Source organism: Micropterus dolomieu, linkage group LG02, assembly GCF_021292245.1.
Source record: "Micropterus dolomieu isolate WLL.071019.BEF.003 ecotype Adirondacks linkage group LG02, ASM2129224v1, whole genome shotgun sequence".
Lineage (NCBI taxonomy): Eukaryota > Metazoa > Chordata > Actinopteri > Centrarchiformes > Centrarchidae > Micropterus > Micropterus dolomieu.
The window spans coordinates 15,456,678-15,476,501 of record NC_060151.1 but is presented as its reverse complement, the minus strand read 5'-3'; the positions used below and the strand labels follow the sequence as shown (position 1 = coordinate 15,476,501).

General features: G+C 40.3%; 1 protein-coding gene across 1 annotated transcript; it reads left to right on the top strand.

Moving 5' to 3' along the window:
• The first annotated feature begins 2,968 nt into the window (after window positions 1–2,968).
• Window positions 2,969–4,886, top strand: LOC123963657. The gene is made up of 4 exons (XM_046040662.1): window positions 2,969–3,092; window positions 3,227–3,583; window positions 3,986–4,110; window positions 4,301–4,886. The coding sequence occupies exons 1-4, from the start codon at window positions 3,026–3,028 to the stop codon at window positions 4,385–4,387; spliced, it is 636 nt and encodes a 211-aa protein (XP_045896618.1). The 5' UTR covers window positions 2,969–3,025; the 3' UTR covers window positions 4,388–4,886.
• Window positions 4,887–19,824: the final 14,938 nt, after the last annotated feature.

The following is a 19,824-nucleotide window of genomic DNA, read 5'->3' as shown; positions in this document are numbered from 1 at the left end:
ATGGGGATGGGGCGTTAAAGTCAAATGTTACCCTTGTAACCTGTTCTTTTTAGCATAGGACTATAAACACATCTAAATCATGAACACCTAGAAATGTTTGTTCTTCTGCCACTAGAGGGCAATGCAAACACTGTAAAACAGTGGTCTTGCACCCTCTGCTAAAACTAAACTTTTGACATACTTTAGGTGTGAAATATGCATTAACATCCTGTTAAAATCCCTGTCTATCCCCAGATAAAAAACATATCAACCAATGTCTTTCCTTCTGTCTGATGCTTCAGAGAAGTCTAATGAAGAAGAGTAGCGATCAATTCACTTGCAGTGTGAGTTATATGACCTCTGATTTTGAGATTTAGTTTTCATGATATGCATTTGCATTATTATTGTAGTCACTAGTTCAGATTAGAGCTGCCAATCTCACATTGCACTGTACTGTATATATACCTTCTGTCTGGATCTCACAAAATAGTTCTCACGCACAGGAGGGTCACATGTTGCTGTTTTGTAACATTTTGGTTACAAAACAGTTCCTGATAACTCTTCCTGATGTCTATTTCATGTGAAACATGTATTATTGTCAGCATGTCTGCTGTCTGGGTAAAGCTCATAACCATCCTTTGTCTCTCCTGCACAGCCCTGAGTGACCCAGGTAAGAATTGATTACATGTACAACGCCAAAGAATGGCATGTATTTTGTAGTAAATAATGTAAGGCAGGGTGAATTCAAATGTAAAGTCAGATGAAAATTAATAACTGTGCAAGCTTTTGTGTCCATCTATGTAGAGAGCAGTGGAGTCATATGGAGAAATACTGGAGGAGCTGTCACTATCCAGTGCAGATTACCTAAGTCCCAATCGAACCAAGAGGTCCTGATTTTGAAGAAAGGGCTCAGTCAGAAAAATGAGGTTTTGCACATAGATGGTGACTCAGGCAAAAATATCACTGCCACAAAATTCCAGGGTAGACTTCAGTTAAATGGAGTATTCCCCAACATGGACATTCTCATCAAAAACTTGACCTCTGACGACACGGGACCATACTGGTGCAAATACAAAAGGTTTGACCAGGGGACTGCTGCACTCGTAACCACAGAAGGCAATGGATCCGTGCTGCTGGTGGTGACAGCATCACAGCAGTGTGAGCCGTCAAATATGAATCTGGTTCTGGTGGCTGTTGTGATCTCTACAGCTGTGCTGCTTGGCATCATGATCTTCCTTCTCATATGGATCCTCCTCAAGGTACCCATGTGTTTTAGTGTGTGTTTGCTTGTAGGTGCCTGTATGTGTTTATTTGTATGATTGTTTGTATGTGACTCACTGAAGCCTCAGTAAAGAGAAGCTGCAAAAACAGATGTTTAATCCAGTGGTTCTTAACCTGGGGGTGGGGAAATATTCTCAACCTCAAAAAGGGGTTGGACTGCCAGAAAGGTCAAGAACCCCTGGTTTAATCACAATCCTGTTACTTATTGTATAACAGCTCTACACCCATCATGTTGACAACAAAATCTGTTGTTTTACTAGGCCAAGACTCGGTGCACTGAGACGCTGCCACCCTGCAAGCAACCAACCTGAAACTCCATCTCTCCACCACTAGAGGGCAGTGCAAACACTGTAAAACAGTGGCCTTGCACCCTATGCTAAAACTAAACTTCTGACCTACTTTCGGCGTGAAATATGCACTGACATCCTATCCCTGTAGCTCTGAAAAACATATCAACCAACGCTAATGTCTTTCCATATGTCTGATGCTTTAGAGAGGTCTAATGAAGAACAGTAGTGATGAATTCACTTTCAGAGCAAGTTCTGTGACCGCTGAGAAAAACTGTTTTTGAGACTTACATTTAATGCTATGCGTTTATATTATTATTGCAGTCAGTAGTTCAGATTAGAGCTGCCTATCTCACGTTGCAATGTACTGTATATAAACTGTCTGTCTGGATCTTAAAATTTAGATTTCACACACCTAAGGGTCACATGTTGTTGTTTGTAGCCTTTTGGTCTAGACTCCTGCTGCCTAAGCAAAACCAGACTTCCTGATTTCTATTTCATGTAAAACTTGTATAATTGTCACCGTCACCATGTCTACTGTCTGGTTAACTCTCATAACCATCCTTTGTCTCACCTGCACAGCCGTGAGTCGACTAGGTAACAGGTGATGCCTAAGTTTAAAAAAATGTGTCGTCCTGTAATAAATGTATGTAATGATGAATTCACAAAGCTGTTTCAAATCTGGTATGACTGCGCATCTGTCTCTCACCTTCCCTTTAAGTTTATTTTATATAAGTGAGTGTTGTTTTATGTCATAGTTGGTGATACTGAGCCACTGAAGTGGTTTCTCCTCTCATAGCTGAAACATGACATTGGCTGACAATATGATTGCTCTCTGTATATAAGTGTATCTACTCAGAATATACTCATCTTTCTTTTCTTTTTCCTATTTGTCATGTTTATCAATACACTGCCATTCTAAAGATAAAAATAATATATACTCTTTTTACCGTGATTTTATTTAATATAGCATTTTTCACAGAGCAAGGTCACAAAGTTCTTTATAAGAGTAAAATTATTAGAAATAAGACCACAAAAACAATCTGTAGAACTGGATCTTATCTACTTGGGTTTTCAAGCACTCTGGTTATCCTCAGACATCTTTGTTTTTCTGCCACTAACAAGCATTGTCGGTGCAAAACAGGAGCACGTTAAACACTGCAGTTGTGCTTGTGCAACCTCTCAAAACATATCAGCGATGATAAAATCTTGCGTATTGCATTAGTGAAGTATAAAAAAAGTCCAGTGTTTATATTCACCAATGAATGGTTTAACTTCAGAGAAAAGTTGTTTTTTAAAGTCTGTCAATCTCCCACTAAAGTGTATTTAAGATGTCTGCTTTCACCTGCTCTCCCCCACATCAGACACCCCTATTCTAGGTCACGTGTAGTAATCGCATTGGGTTATGTGGGTTAAAACACAAACACATTTCCGACTGAAGAGTTAGAAGTGCACCTTGTGTGACAGTCACTGTCAGCATGTCTGCTGTCTGGGTAAAGCTCATAACCATCCTTTGTCTCTCCTGCACAGCCCTGAGTGACCCAGGTAAGAATTGATTACATGTACAACGCCAAAGAATGGCATGTATTTTGTAGTAAATAATGTAAGGCAGGGTGAATTCAAATGTAAAGTCAGATGAAAATTAATAACTGTGCAAGCTTTTGTGTCCATCTATGTAGAGAGCAATGGAGTCGTATGGAGAGATACTGGAGGAGCTGTCACTATCCAGTGCAGATTACCTAAGTCCCAATCGAACCAAGAGGTCCTGATTTTGAAGAAAGGGCTCAGTCAGAAAAATGAGGTTTTGCACATAGATGGTGACTCAGGCAAAAATATCACTGCCACAAAATTCCAGGGTAGACTTCAGTTAAATGGAGTATTCCCCAACATGGACATTCTCATCAAAAACTTGACCTCTGACGACACGGGACCATACTGGTGCAAATACAAAAGGTTTGACCAGGGGACTGCTGCACTCGTAACCACAGAAGGCAATGGATCCGTGCTGCTGGTGGTGACAGATGAGCGACATCAAGGTATGTTATCACACAGAACCTTGACTTCTTACAATTCAACTCATCCCATTGGACAAAGTTTTATTCTGAGTGCCAATTTAACAATGATTGATCCAGCAAGTATATAGAAGGCCTACATGTGCATTACAACAACACATTGTAACAGCAGGCTGCTGATGTAACTAATTCAAAGGTACAAACTAATTCAAGCATTAACAGACTATATGTGTTCAGTCCAGGAAGTAAAGGCACGGATTTCAAATACGACTACTGAGTGTCTGATACTTAATTTACCTAAACGGAACATTTGTAATTCTCCAAAACAATACATTATCAGAAAAATTAATGAAAACATAAAAGCTTTACAGTCTGAGTCTCTGATGATGAACACATTTATGTTTGTGTTTATTTGTTTTTTATCAGTTAATACAGACACATCGCAGCAGTGTGAGCCGTCAAAAAAGAATATGGTTCTGGTGGCTGTTGTGATCTCTACAGCTGTGCTGCTTGGCATCATGATCTTCCTTCTCACATGGACCATCCTCAAGGTACCCATGTGTTTTAGCGTATGTTTGCTTTGTTTGGTACCTGTGTATGTTTATTTGATTGTATTTTTCTATAACTCACTGAAGCCTCAGTAAAAAGAAGGTGCAAAACAGATGTATAATCACAATCCTATTTCTAATTGTATACCAGCCCTAAACCCAACATGTTGACATCAATATCTGTTGTTGCCAGGTCAAGACTCGGTGCAACTCAGTGAAACCGAGGCACGTCGCCACCAATGATGTTTATGAGGACATGCGTGGAACACTGAGACGATGAAGACGTCAGCCTGCAAGCGAGCAACCTGAAACTCCATCTCTGCACCCCTGTGGTGCAGGCGATTCAAGTGAAGCTATGTAGCAACTCACCACGTCCTCCTCCCACATACTCAGAGACTCAAGACGTCTCTTCAAGGCCTTGCACATGATTGACTGTGTGTCAGTGAAAGACAGTTAAGACAATAGGGTCCATGAATTTCTATAAGTAATGACATTGGAACACCTACATTGCCATTCAACGGTTTCGGCAGGATGTATGAAAATACAGAACTGCATTTGAAAATAGTCATAGTTTGTTTCTGTGGCAAAAAAAGAACTGACATGTGATCGTGATATCAATTTTTTTATGTAAATATGTTTTCTTTAATGTTATTTCTTACAGTTTTATATAAAGTTAATACACTTTTTGAAGATTTTTTTTTATATTACTAAAGGCAGTGTTCATTTGAATGCAATAAAAGATACTGAGTTTTAATAAAGACTGCAATTTGATGTCTACATAAATAAAACAAAACATTTGTGGGATTTGTAGCCATGTCTGAAATTATTAACTTTTTGTTTAACTTTTTTCTTTAGGATGATGAAATATCTTCATTTGTTACTTCTTTTCTTTTCAGAATGCCGGGATGTGCACTCTTTTCTGGCACCACCACCAAGCCATGATGTGACACAATAAAAAAAATCCGTTCAAGTCCAACTAAAGGAAAACGAAAAACAGTTTAACCAGAAATTTTTTCTTTTGTAATATTTCCCAAAAGTTAAAGTCTGACTTTATGCTGTTAACTAAAGGAGAAAAGTTAGGGCAAAAAGTCAGAAAGTCTGTGTGACCTATATATTAAACAGTATGGGGGTAGAGGATGACCAAAAACGTGAACAGGTGAATACATGAGTCAGTGACATCACTGAGTCTTTCTTTGAACTTGTACTTGAATTGACTTACTGTAAAAGAGATAGCATCAGAGCAATAGACAAGCTATACAAATAACAATTTATACTATTTTCATATTTATTAGCCAACTAGTCTGTGGTTAGAATTCTCGCACACCGTCAGCCACCAATAGCCCACATCAAATCAATCCATTTGTCACTGTGGTTTTTTGAAGTGACGACTGATAGATTATTATTTTATTGTAATGCAGGAGAATCCAGTCAATTGTTTCTAATTATTAGAGAATCTATACTGTATTTGTAAAAAAAAATATATTTTATCTCAGTTAATGTGAACCACACAAAAAGAAACAACCTTTCGAACAACAGTAAACTGATTTATTACCAGTGTCATGTTGAGCTTACCGCACCTGTTCACTAATACAAACACTGCATCGTCAAACACAGTAAATCAAACAGTTCATCCAAACTCAGTGTCGAGAGATGCTGTGTGAGTCAACATTAAAAATGCCGCACGCAAGACAGGAGACTGTTTACTTGGGTGTCGCGTCTATGTGGTCACAAACTGTGACTTTTTATTTCCTTCACCAAGCAGCAGCCAAACCATTTAGGTGTGAAATGTATGTTTACACACATATTTGGGGTAAGTGTCAAGAGGTGAGTTTCTGAAGTTGGTTTGTGTGTGTGTGTTTTGAGGGGGGCCACTTTGAACAACTTGTAAAACTCAAGCGAGACATGGAAACTGTGCTTTGAGGTGAGTGGTAGCACACAAACGGAAACTAAGACCCCTTCTTACAAGAAAAACAGTGTAAGCACATTTATAGCAAGAAGCCAAGAACATATACACCTTGATGTCACAGTGATCGTTGTGGGGGTTTTTAAAACTCAAACGTCCCATTTTTCCACCCATTAGTATTAATTCAGACAAAGTTTTAGGCAAGTGTAGGCAACTCCTGATTATGCAATTGCAGCAGTTTCCATGCTTGTCATAACTTGTAACAGGAAACACTGAAAGATATGGTACATCAGAACCTGAGGTACACAAATATTGTAAAACACTCAGATAATCATCTGCCAGAGTTTTACACAGCCAATAGGTGCTGTAGCATGTGTTTACAAAAACCAGAGGAAATGCCTTTCATACGCTGAAGCCTAATGTACAGTATCTATTTTTGGTATCAGTTTTGATCATCCACATGCACACAGGTGCTGTTTATCAAGAGTAAAGTAATAAAACGGTTCTTGAAATGTGGCTACATCACCCCCTTCTCATGTTTTCTGAGTTGTTACAGAAGAACGGAAACTGTGACATTCACTAAGGGCTTTTAGAGATGTAGGTAGGTGTTGGGTGAAAACAGGTTTTTGATCCAAAGTGTTTGGTTTCAAACTGTCTCTGATTAGTGTTTTCCACACAAGTCATATAATGTTTAAAAGTGTGAGAGCTCTCAGTACAGTACACTCTCTTGTACCAGAAGATGTTTCTGGTTAGAGCCTGTGCGGTGAGTGGCCTAGATTAGATGTGAGCAGCAGGATGTGTTTATGGCCAAATGCAAAGGTCGAAGGCAATGTACAGTAAGAGCTTGATCATTTCTTCTTCAGCACGTTACGTACAGCAGGCTCTGCGTGTAACCTACCTGATCATTCCATCTATCTTTCAAAGAAATCGTTTTCAGTGTCAGCAGCTGGGTTACAACCATAATATCTGTGGCTTCATCAACACTAAATCTCCGAATCAGAATCAGCGTTATTGCCAAGTAGTTTTTACACAAACAACAAATTTGCTTTGGTGACGTAGTATATAGACATATTCTTATATAAATATAAAAATATGAAATTGATAAAATATGCAAGTTATAAAAGAAAAATAGAGACTATGTGCAATATGGCAGTTAAAGATGTGGCTAAATGTATTTATTCACATATACAATATTGTGCATTTCTGTTTTTTTACAAAGCAATACTTAGATAAAATAATAACATAATAGTGATCCTGCATTATGAGATGGAGCCTCTGGAGTCCTACAGTTATGTTGCAGCCCCCACTGTCTGATACATCTGGAAAACAGAGACACTGAACCTCAGTTATAGGATATTATCCTGTTCCTGCAGATGGGCCTGATGAGGTTTCCCGTTGCTGCTGGCAAGCAGAGATGAATGTCTCCTGATGTTGTGATCCAGGGCATCCCACATTTGGAGACTTAACGAACGCAAAGGAAACTGACTAACATGTTCTTTTCACTGCAGTTACCTACGCTTTGGATTAAAGACATTTTAAAGGTGGCCCGATATTTTTCTAATTTTCTTCTTCAGGTACATGTTTTCTTTACCATGTTACTTGTTTGATGCTTATCCCATTCAGTGCTTAAATCCTTTAGTTAGAGGCTTAGGATAGAAACTCTGCAACAAGAATGTGATCACTGAAAATGGCTTCATTCTTTCATCCTCAGAGGGATTCAGTGGCATAAAGCAGCCAATCTTCAGCATAACAGAGCTGCATCAACCTTTCACAGTGACAAACACTCGATCCATCTCTTGTTGATGCACAACACTCATCTGGTTTCTGAAAACAGATGACTCACTCAACTTTTTTTGTGCCACTTCCTCGCAAACCCACATTTTAAAGCGAGACTATGTGACTTTTAAAAGAAGAGACACTTCCTCTTATAAATGAAAGTCCTAAACTTTTAAACCCACCCTCGCTTGATTCAACACACTCAGGGATTTTGCTGCTACAGCCTTACTTGTTCAAGAATCACCAGTAGGGTGGCTCATGTTACCAAGCTTTAGGTAAATATTTATGTACAACTGACACTTCTGAGTATGTTTAAGATTTTCCCTTAATCATCTCTTGTGGGCAACAGATGTTCCACAAAAATTACACAGTTTTGCTTTAAGGTGCTAAATACGTGTCTATAGAGAGCAAAACAATCACAGATGCGCTGATGTGTTTCTTTAAAATGTCAGTATCAACACTGTGTAAAACATCAACAAAGGAGCTACTGACAAACATATATTTTTAAGAGAATGATTTCAAAGGGTATTTTGGTGAAATTGTTTAATCAGAGAACTGCCATGGTGTTTTTCCTGTTTGAAAACTCAAATCAGTTCCAGTAAGTGATGCACTTACATAGTTGGTTGTTCACGTTTTAACGTGAGGGAAAGCACTGGCCAATCAACTCAGTAAGTTAAATGTGAACGCTTGCATACTTTTATTCCCACTCATGAGACCCAAAGGAAAGATTGGGCGTTAGCTCTCTGAATTATCTTGAAGGACACACCTGAACATCCCATGAACTTTATATCAATTATTACTGTGTCATTTATTTGAGTCCTTCTGCCTGAATGAATAACTCATCAGAGCTAATGGATGATGTATCTGCTTTGAGAACACTGTTGTTGAGCTGTTGAGCACTGAGTGGAGATCAGTGCTGAGAGGAAGAGGACTACAGCAAGCAGAAACCACAAGAGGTCCCTACAGATCAGAATTGCAGCTCTTTGGCAGGATGTGAATCCAGGTCTTATGAATATGAAACAGGTTGCCACAGTTTGACATGTGGAATTTCAAAAGGTTAAAGGCTGTGGGCACAGCTGAACATTTGATTAGATGTGGGCTAACTCAACAATTCACCAGCTACAAACTACTACTAACAAATTGCCCCCCCCCCAACCCCACACACAAGCCACACACACATGTGGTGTGTGGGTGATAGCACATGCTTCTTTGTACATTATACAGCTTTATACATCTCTCTTAATATACAAAGACAGGGATTCCCTATATACAAATTTTCTATTGGTTTCTTTTTAAGGATGATATCGTTCAAGTGCGCGAATTACCGCTTTAAATGTTGCGCAACACAGCAGACCCGAGCATTTCAGGTGTACTTTCAGGATTACTGAAAGTAAAAGCTGCAATTCATTCATTTGCCTGTGATAGTCCTCTTCAGCACAACACAAGTATAAAGCAAATATTATTTAAACATGCCTGTATTCCTACTCTGAGCCTCCAGTTACTGTACAGTATAGGCTAAACCACTCCCGCTCCTGGACTGGGCGTGAGTCAGGAGCGCAGGTGTGATTGTATCCATTCTCAACAGACTGTCTCCCCAAGTGGTTCACTGTGGGAATTAAGACAGGAATACGTCCAGTAAGTTCAATAAGAAGTGAATTTACCTGCGCCCAGGTGCGTTTAGAAAGCTGACCGTCAAGGAGTGGCAGTGGAAAGAGAGGCACAGAGGGAGAGAGAGAGAGGGGGGAGCGCACAAAAAGCAACAACCGGGAAAGGTTACGGATGTAAGCGTGCTTTTGACACACACTGAGAACCCGGAGAGACTCATCAACTGTTAATATTCGCAAATAATAGGCTAATTCCACTCAAGGACTAAGACAGGAAACATCTGCAATCATGAGGAAATCTTCATATCCAGGTAAGCTGCAGCTTTGTGATAACGGGACAATGGTTAAAGGTGCGTTTTCTTATAAGATATCATCAGGCTGTAGCTGTAGACAAATTAAAGGAAAACGCTCCACCTTGTAAAGCACTGGCGTGTGTGTGTGTGTATGTGCGCGCGCATGCGTGTGACTGAGAGCTGGAAACAGAGAGGAAGAAAGGATCATTTCAGGTAAATGTTTAACAGCATTAACCATGAATATGTTTGGCATCCCTGCTCCTTCCCACATAGTGAATATTTCATATTCTTCTTTTGAATTCCCCCTTTGCAAAGAAAGGGCCCACACAAGGATCTGTGGGTGTGGTAGTAAAACATTTAGAGTCCAAAGGCCAGATGATGTCTGACTGCAGCCCTACACATGACATCATGACAGAGAGGTGACACAGAGACGCTGGGCTCATTCTTGTGGCAAAAATTAAAGAGTTTTATGCTCTGAAGAAGATAACTAACAGGGAAGTAAAATGTTGCCTGCATGCTTCTGCTGGTTGAAAACATGGAGTGCACACCGGTTGTGCAGGAATCATTTATAGTTAGTTTAAGTATACAGTTTACTCTAATCGGGAGATGTTTAGCTTGTTAATCTGTTTTGATTGACAGTGTGTAGTCACTTGACTCCTCCCACACTAATACCCTGAAGAATGACTTGATTTATGCATCTGCATCTACATGCCTATTGGTTCAGTTTACTATAGGACTGGCTGGATTTGATTGTGGTTATTGCGAAATAGTAAAGCAGGAGGTTATCGTAACTGGGGTGTCAGACAGCCAGCAGCTTATCAAAGATCTCTGTAAGACTATATTGTGATTAGATTGATTGTGCAGGGAAAGTCTAATGTTACCGTCTTGCTCCTTGCTCAGACACCTCAGCAGAGAGATGTTTGCTGCCAGCCAGCCTGTTCGTTTGAAGGATACCCTCACCAACCAGTAGGGCTGCCATGTCACCATCAAACAAGCCATCACTGCTATCTCTTTCTTCCCTCATTTCTTCGTCTCTCTTCTCCTTCAACGCTTTCTTTATCATCTCCCTGTTCCCCCTTTCTTTCCAGCACTGCTAACAATCAAGTCCATCTACTTCTGACCCCCCCAAGCTCCAGCTCAGTCCAGTGTACACAACCCTATCCCACGGAATGCCTTTCCCGGCTCCTCTTCCCAGAGTCTTTGGGAGATGGAGCATCCGACGGTTTTCCATCCGAGCCAAGCACATGTTGGGTCATGCTGCCTCTCCTCTTCCTGTGTGTGTCTGTGTGTGTGTGTTCTCCCTCTGCCGTGCGACGTGTGCGGAGCTGTCACATTCTTTGTTAGATCTCCACTCGGGAAAATAGTCTAATAACAAAGTGTGTGTGTGTGTTGTGAAAGGCCCTCCTCTCTAACGTGTAGGGCTGTTTAAACAAGCATCAGAGATGTGGAGGGGTGACTTTCAGAGAGGAAGGTCGGCATGTGTGTCAGCATGTGTATGTTTTGTACGCAAATTCCTTTCACACACACACACAAGCAGATTGCCTATCTGGAACATCTGAACTCTATGAGTTTAAGACCGTATGTATAGAAATGTGTGTATATTCATTTTTTGTGGGGGTTTTATATATGAATAAGAGTGTGTGTGTGTGTGCGTGCGCCTGTGTTCACTCATGTAACCCCTAGCAGTTGAACCCTGCTAGTGGAGCCGATCCCTGCCTTGTACACCACTCCCTCAAGTCATCTGGATCAATGAGTAACCTGTATAAATAACAGCCCACTCCAACACACACACACACACACACACACACACACACACACACACACACACACAGAGTCATTATTTTCCAAGTACTCCTCCTGGTATGTGCTTTTATGTCCTACTCAAAACACACACATACACACCTAATTCCACTACCTGTGTGACAAATGCCTCACTCTGCGCTGCATTATGGCTTTCAGCCTGTTTATACTGAAGAGTCAGCGAGGCTTTGATTCTGAGCCTAGCAATTGTTAGATGGTAACTTGAAAGTCAAGCTATAAACTGTGTTGAGACATATTTGCCCTGTCATCTAGCAGAGCATGCCGAGGACAGTCTAACCCTCAATTTGGCTTCCTAGAAGCCTGTGAATAATGGACGAATAAGGTATTGAAACACGTGGAGCTACAGGTTTGACTTTGGGACAAATCTTTTAAAAAAGCTTCAGAAGCCAGAAAGGAAAGTGTGAGGATGGAGAACACATCAGTTCAAGTGTTTTTGGAGGTGTAATATCAGACTGGCAATGAAAACACCAAAATGTGGATTTCAAATGTTTTGAATTGATGGTGTATTTTCAGTAAAATCAAGCTGTAACGAACAAAATGTTCACCTTCACTACTGGTTTTGAAGTTTTACTAATTGACCATTTGCTAAACCCTAATCAAAGGGGAACATATCTATGTTCCCAGGCACAATCAGAGGACCTTTACAGGGTTTCGTGTTCCCAAATGTTTTTTCCCTTGGGTCAAATGTTCAATGTATGTTGAAATCACCCACCTACTGCTTGTACAGCTTACTGGTGTTATACTCCTTAGTCCATACCAATCTCTTACAATGTTAATTTAAGAGACACATGCTCATAGGGCCCTGGGGTGACCCTGACCATAGCTTAACAACCATAACTAGGCATGGCGAGTCTATCAATTTGGATTTCTCCACGTGTTAAAATGATGTGCGTAGAGATGTAGTAAGAGCAATACTACTTTGGAAGGTGGTGCCATCAACTACATATTTTAAACCTCTTTACAATGCCCTTTAAAACGAGTCAGCTGTGAATTCTGACAATCAGACAAAGTTTTCAACCATAGAGCTAATGTTAGCTTAAATGGCTTGCTATCTAAAGCTGTTAATGACATTGATCGCCAGCTAGAAATGAGCCTGCCTTTGTCCACCACAAATTTTAAAAAATACCAGGAATTTTAAGTGGTAAATCTCTGTCGTCATTGTAAAATTTATAATATGACATTTGACAGGTGTAGCAACAGTAACAAATGGTATGTGGCTTAGTGGACAGTCGATCTGTATTTCTTTAGAGGTAAGTAGGCTGTTAATCACAAAACTATGTTAAACTTATCCATTTCTCCACCACATTGTACTACACTATACTCCTGTTTGCAACACAGTGTCATTGATATCCTCTGGAATGTGGAGTTCCCCTGATTGCAGGAGACCTGCAGTCTATGTCTTGTCTCTGCTGTGTTTGGTCCTCCCCTCTCAGCCGTGTGGAGCCTGCTCTGAAGTGTCCACTCCGCTCTGTGTTTATTATCTGCAGCCAAGAATGCAGCTCTGTGATGCTGGCTGCCGCTGCTGCTGCTGGGGGTGTCAACTGATACAACAGACTGCCTGTACTGTAGGCCTGAGGCCAGGAGAGAGCCTGTAAAAAGATAATGGCAGGCTCTGAGTGGTTCTGATGTGTGGTGAAACATGTAGATGTGGGTGTTACAACGATAACGTGCATGCACAGGCACACATTTCAAATACCTGTATTCATTGAAATTAGTGACCATATGATTTTTCTTAATTAGAAAGATTTTACCACTAATCTTGAAGGGAAAAGTCTGTAAGAAGATATTAGTGTCCATACAAGAAACTGCAACTCCACTGTTTGGCAAGAGCAACCTTATCCTGTTGTGACATGAATAAATATCTTATTGCAACTTGCAATCACTTTAAATGTTAGTGATTCATATCTGTTCAGAGAGCGTATCAGAGTGGAGATTGCACTCCTGAATTAGCAAGATAATGCATGTTAGCGGCATGTGAGGCTTGCTTGTTGTCCAAAGCAACCACTCTTTAGCGATCCTGCAGAATTGCTCTCTACAACATCTGCAGTATTCAGCCCTTCCTCACAAGGGAATCAGCACAGCTCTTGGTCCAAGTGCTTATCATCTCCCTTCTTACTGCAACTCGCTTCTGACTGGACTCCATTCCTCTGCAACGTATACAGAATGCTGTAGCACGCCTCGTGTTCAATCTACCAAAGTTCTCGCATGGGACCCCCCTCATCTATGATCGCCACTGGCTCCCTGTAGTAGTTCGCATCATATTTAAGACAGTGCTATAGGTACAGTGGAACCGCCCTCACATACATCCAGGCATTAGTCATGCCCTCTCTCGAGCGCTCCGCTCAACTACCTCTGCTGGCTGGTTGGTATCGCTCAGAGAAACCAAAGGTCACTCAGCTAAATCACAACCTTTCAGACATACTGCGCTATGAAACCCATCATATTCAATGGCTTGTGCCATGCCAAGTTGATTGTTGCTGTGCAACGCACAGCACCTCACAAGACGTACTTGCGTGCACACCACGGTCAAAGTTCAACACAGTTTGTGCTGAACCCAGCGGCTAGCTCAGCATAAATTGCTTCCTATTTGGATAGTCTGTTAGTTGCTTTGGATAAAAGCGTCTGCTAAATGTGAGTTAAATGATAAATTATTAATTGGTAAATTATCTGCATTCGCCGAACTCACTTCAATTTCAGTTTCAGTTTGATCAGTTTTATTACACATGATAGTTCAGAAACAGTACAGCAAGAGATTGGTTATAAGCAATAAACATAACCCATAGATAATGATGACATACAGTACTTTTTCACAGTTAGGCTGGAGTTTTCATACACACCCAATTCTCAAACACATGAATATGTACAAGCGCATGCATTGCTCATGCTACTATGCGCATTGCTTCAGTGTTGGATGGAAGATGGAATGATGGATGGATGCCAATATGGAAATCCCTGTGAACACACAGATGCTAAAACTCTTAAAAACACAAGCGACATAGAGCATAGACACAACTGCTCAAACACTCAGTTGTTCACCTATGACATACAGTAACTACATGTTTCCTGGGGGAGTTTCAACCCATAAAGCTCTATGGACTACTTAACTGACTGTGGGTTTTTACAGCCTTGCAAGAAGGAAGGCTGATCCTTATCTGCCACACCAGTATTGTTTTATAGACTGCCGTGGTATCCTGTCTAGCCCTGGCTTAAAAGGCTTTTGTACGATATGATTCGGGCTTGTGTTTGCATTGTGAAGAGTAAGAGAGGTGTGTGTGTATAGGTGTGTGCGTAGCAAAGCTGCATTGGTTTTCAGTGAGTGTGTTGAGTGAGGAATAGGTTTGTGCTGAAAGCGCAGAGGTAGGAAAAGGTGTCGCCGAAACAACGGCCATTCAGTTGTGAGGAGTGCAGTTCAGGGTCATGGTCAATGTCTTTCCTCGACAAGATGTGTGTGGTGTGGTCCTTACTCATTAGGAATGCATCCAGGTAATGGCCTTATCTGGGCTGTAAAAACAATCTTGACAAATGGCTTTCTTGCCATTCAGTTTTGCTAGCTTTCTTTTTTCTCTCGACCCGTCCATCCGCTCCTCACTCTTTCACAGGCGGAGTTGTGAAACGCTGTGTTTGCAGCATACCCTTAACATGTGTAATGAGGGCCATAAAAACATAATGGAGCAGATGGGTGAGCAGAGACACAGAGGTGGGAAAGGTGGGATTTTGACTTAACCAAAATTTTGATGTATGAGAATTGTCCTTAGCTGGTTTGTCTTTAGGCTTCTTAGTGACACTAAATATGTTTGTGGGGTATATTTATGAGAGAGATTTATAACACATCCTTTAAAATTTCCTTTAAAACTCATTATGGAGAAATATAATGTCCTGAGGAGGACTGTTTACTTCATCCAAAATATTTTAACAATTTACAGGAAGAAAGAAGAAAGGAAGAAAGGGATTTTGATTTAAAAACATTAAATGTGTGGTAGGTGTAGGTGTGTTTATGTACTATATACATATATTTAGCAGATAACAAGAGATAATTTACCAATAAACACAGGATTAGAACGTTTAAAATGTATATCTTATTTCACTGTATCTTAAATCTCATTTGAAAACAAAAAAAACTTATTTAATGTTATACATGCAGAAGAGACGTCAACAAAATCTGCTCTCGCACCTCAACATGCCAGTATAAGGCAGGCAGAGCTTGAGGACAGTGTTTAGTAACAATGGCTTTGTAACCAAGGGCAGATGGAAATTTTTTTTATAATTTATTAGGTTTAAAAAAACACCTCTTCAATCAAGTTGCAGCTACACTTGCACAATTTCTTCCACACAGTTGATTAATGTTTTAATCTAAACACCCTAAAGGGAAAGGTGGAAGCAAAAGAAGAAAAAGGGGTTAAAGGGGTGGGGTGGAGGTAGATCCTTCACCTCCTTTGCCCTCCTGCTCATGTCGTGAACTCCTTTGGCAAACGCAAAGATCTCAGAGAGTGTTGTGTGCGAAAGAGACAGCGCATACATCATAGTGTATGTTTTTTACATCACTCCACCCGTGTATGTGTATCTGTTTGCAAACCTTTGTTCGTGTGTGTGTGTGTGTGTGTGATTGCTCTTGTGTTTCAAGTACGTTAAAGTGCTGCACCCTTTGCCTTCTGTTTACCTTCTCTAGTCATCTGAGACCTAATAAACATGTCAGCTGAAACTAATCATTTGACATGTTTGTCCAGGCATAGCCATGCACTTGACCGGTCATGTTACACACACACACACACACACACACACACACACACACACACACACATACACAGTTTCACCGAGCAGTGTAATTAACATCAATCAATTGACCCCTATAGTAAATACACAGCTATGCATTTACTCTGTTCCACAACATGACTTGCAGCAGTTGTTTTTTTCCATAAAATACTGGGTTCATTCTTTTCATGTGCACATAATGACCTCAGTTGTACATAGCAGTGTCATATGGCAAATATGACATCAGAAGATTACACAACCTGTTGGAGGGGAAAAAAGAAATGGATCATAATTCTGGGAGAGTTTTATGAAACCTGTTCAATTTGTGATATGTGCTGTGTGTGTGTGTGTGTGTGTGTGTGGCCCCAGACAAGACTGAGCAGGTGAGCACAGCCACAGACTCTGCACATAGACAAACACACACATGCACACCTTTGTGCCAACATACAGTTCAACTTTGCAGGTGTCTCTCCTTTAGCTTGTATTTAAGCTCATATGTTGTTACGTCCTCTGTGGCACACTGCTTTGTGCAATGGTAAACTTTGCATGGTCTGTTGGAAGCATTTTGTGTTGTAAGGGTGTGTGTGTTTGTGTGTGTGTTCACACCTCACCTCTCTCAAGCTGTATTCTCAACTAAAAGAGTAAATAGGTACAAGCATGCTTTTTGGCTGCTAGGCTTGAAAGATTTGGCTGGCTCTTGTTTGTTCTGTAATTTTTCCACACAAAGCTCTAAAACGCACTTGGATATGCACACACTCACACACAACAGACTGACGGTGTTATCACTTATCGCTTATGACAGATTAAAGATTTCCACTCAAAGCATGACAAAGGGTTGACGTTGACTCTTTGACTGTTGCAGCCTTGACAGTCTGAGTGATTTAGTAATTTAAAAAGTCCAAAAATTTAGTTAATAGGCCTACTTCCCATCTGAATCAACAATGACGCAGCTCTGTCACATTTGCGTCAACTTTAGATTAACTTTTACCGTGAAGTCAGAGTTTGTGATACTCCACATACTGGAAGCAACTCAGAAAAAGTCACATTACTTTCTGAAAGTCATGCAAGTCTCTCTGTTGTCTAGTGTCCTTTGCCGTGCAGATGGTTGAAAATTTTTACCTGTTTCCACAAGAGCTCAGATGTTCTTACCTTTTTCCATAGCAGGACATGGACAGATGTGTTTTGTGTTTCAATGCTTTGACAAAGTGCTTTGTTGAGTTTGCTGCTGCTGACAGGTTATTCTGAATATTTTTTTCTTTGCATGACATAGATTCAAAATAATGAGGGCATCTCCACTTATCAAGGCATCCAGTCTCTTCTGCCAAATGAATTCATTTTTTTTGTTTGTTTTTTTAATCAAGGTCTCTTTTATTTTCAGATATAACAATTACAATTCACACATGAGATAGTCAAATCTAGTTCCTGTCCATACAAACAAACCACCCCAGTACTCCCCACCCAAAAGTACTGGACCCCCAGAAAAATTCCATACATCCCGGCAGATTCATACATATATAATTAAAATAAGTAGTTAAACAAAAGAAAGAGACAACATCAATAAGTAATAACAAACGCACAAACCAACCGACGAGAGAAAAAGGTATGCACACATAATTGGGTTACATAGATATGTTAGCATATCTACGAAGGAAATAAATGGCTCCCAAATGACATAGAATTTTCAAGTGGACCCTCTTACAGTGTATCTAATTTTTTCTAAGTGAACATAACTCATGACTCCATTGGCCATATGTTGGGGGGAAAGCATCTTTCCATTTAAACAGGATAAGCCTCCTAGCCAACAAAGAGCAGAAGGCCATCATGCTCAATTGACACCCAGAAAAGGTGGCATCCACCAGAGCCACGCCAAACAGTGAAATCAGAGGAGATGGGTGTATTGTTCTCCCACATATTCCAGAGAATGCCTCAAAGATGGACTGCCAAAAATTGTGTAGCTTAGGGCACAGCCAAAACATGTGCAGCAGTGTGGCAGGAGCCTGCCTACACCGATCACACGTAGGGTCAATACCCATCTTAATCTTAGACAATCTATCCTTGGTCCAATGGATATATTTTAAACTGAACCACAGCGTGTCTGAGGTATATAGAGGAAGAGTAGATTCGCTGTATAATTTTTTGCCATATTTCTTCTGGAATCGTTTCATCTAGGTCTGTTTCCCATTTGATTCTAAGGCTATCGAGACTATTCATGTTATGTGTATTGAGCAATGTGTAAATTCTGCCTATTACCTGTTTTATGTCAACTTTACATTTTAAAATTGTTTCAAGCAGAGTTTCAGAAGGACTCAACGGGAAACAGTCAGAATTAGAAGCCACAAAACCTCTAAGCTGTAAATACCTGAAGAAATGTGATTTCTGAAGACCATATTTCTGTTGCAGTTGTATAAAAGAGGCAAACCTATTATCAATGTATAGGTCAGATAATGTACCTATTCCGTTTCTTGCCCAAACATTAAAAGCTTCATCCATCATTGATGGGACAAACATATGATTCTTTATCAATGTTGTAACAAGTGAGAGATCAGTGAGATTAAAGGTCCTTCTGAACTGGTTCCAGATTTTAATTGAATGGATAACAACTGGATTAGTGGTGAAGGCTGAAATAGGCTGTTTGAAAGGTAATTTGGAACATAATAAAGTTGCAGGAGAGGTAGATCCAATGGATGCCCTCTCTAACACTATCCATTCAGTACTATTGACATCCGTGTAATCGTTTCTCAACCAATACAGCAGTGCTCTTATATTAGCGGCCCAATGGTAATTCATAAAATTTGGAAGTGCCATACCTCCCATTGCACGGGGCCTCTGTAATATATTTTTATCTGAGGCATATAGAGGATGAAATCTGACTGTTTAATTTGGAAAAAAAGGATTTTGTTAGATAGATAGGAAGACATTGAAATAAATATAAAAATTTAGGGAGAATATTCATCTTAATTGTATTGATCCTCCCTCCTAAGGAGAGAGGCAGAGGGTCCCAGCGCTCCAGGTCTTGTTTAAGGTTGCTTAAGAGGGGATGATAATTAGCCTTAAAAAGATCCTTGTGGTTATGTGTGACCCATATACCTAAATATTAAATTTTTTTAGGAATAAATTTAAAAGGGATTGACCCAAAATATGATCTGTCTACAGAAGAGATAGGCAAGTTCACTTTTCTGAAAGTTAACTTTATAACCAGATATTCTTCCGAACTTTATGAGTAGAATCGATAATTCAGGACGACTTGAGAGGGGGTCAGATATAAATAATAACATGTCATCCGCATAAAGTGACACTTTATGCTCCGAACCCGGCCAGTGTATCCCTTTAATGGTGGGGCACTGCTTCAGGGCTAATGCTAGTGGTTCAAGTGCAACGGCAAACAAAAGTGGCGAAAGAGGACACCCCTGCCTCGTACCCCGCCTCAGCTCAAAGTAGGAGGATAAGTTATTGTTGGTGCGTACCGCAGCCACTGGGAGCGTGTATAGGAGTCTGATCCAGGAAATGAATTTAGGGCCGAAATTAAACGCTTCTAATGTCTTGAAAAGATAGTCCCACTCCACCCTATCAA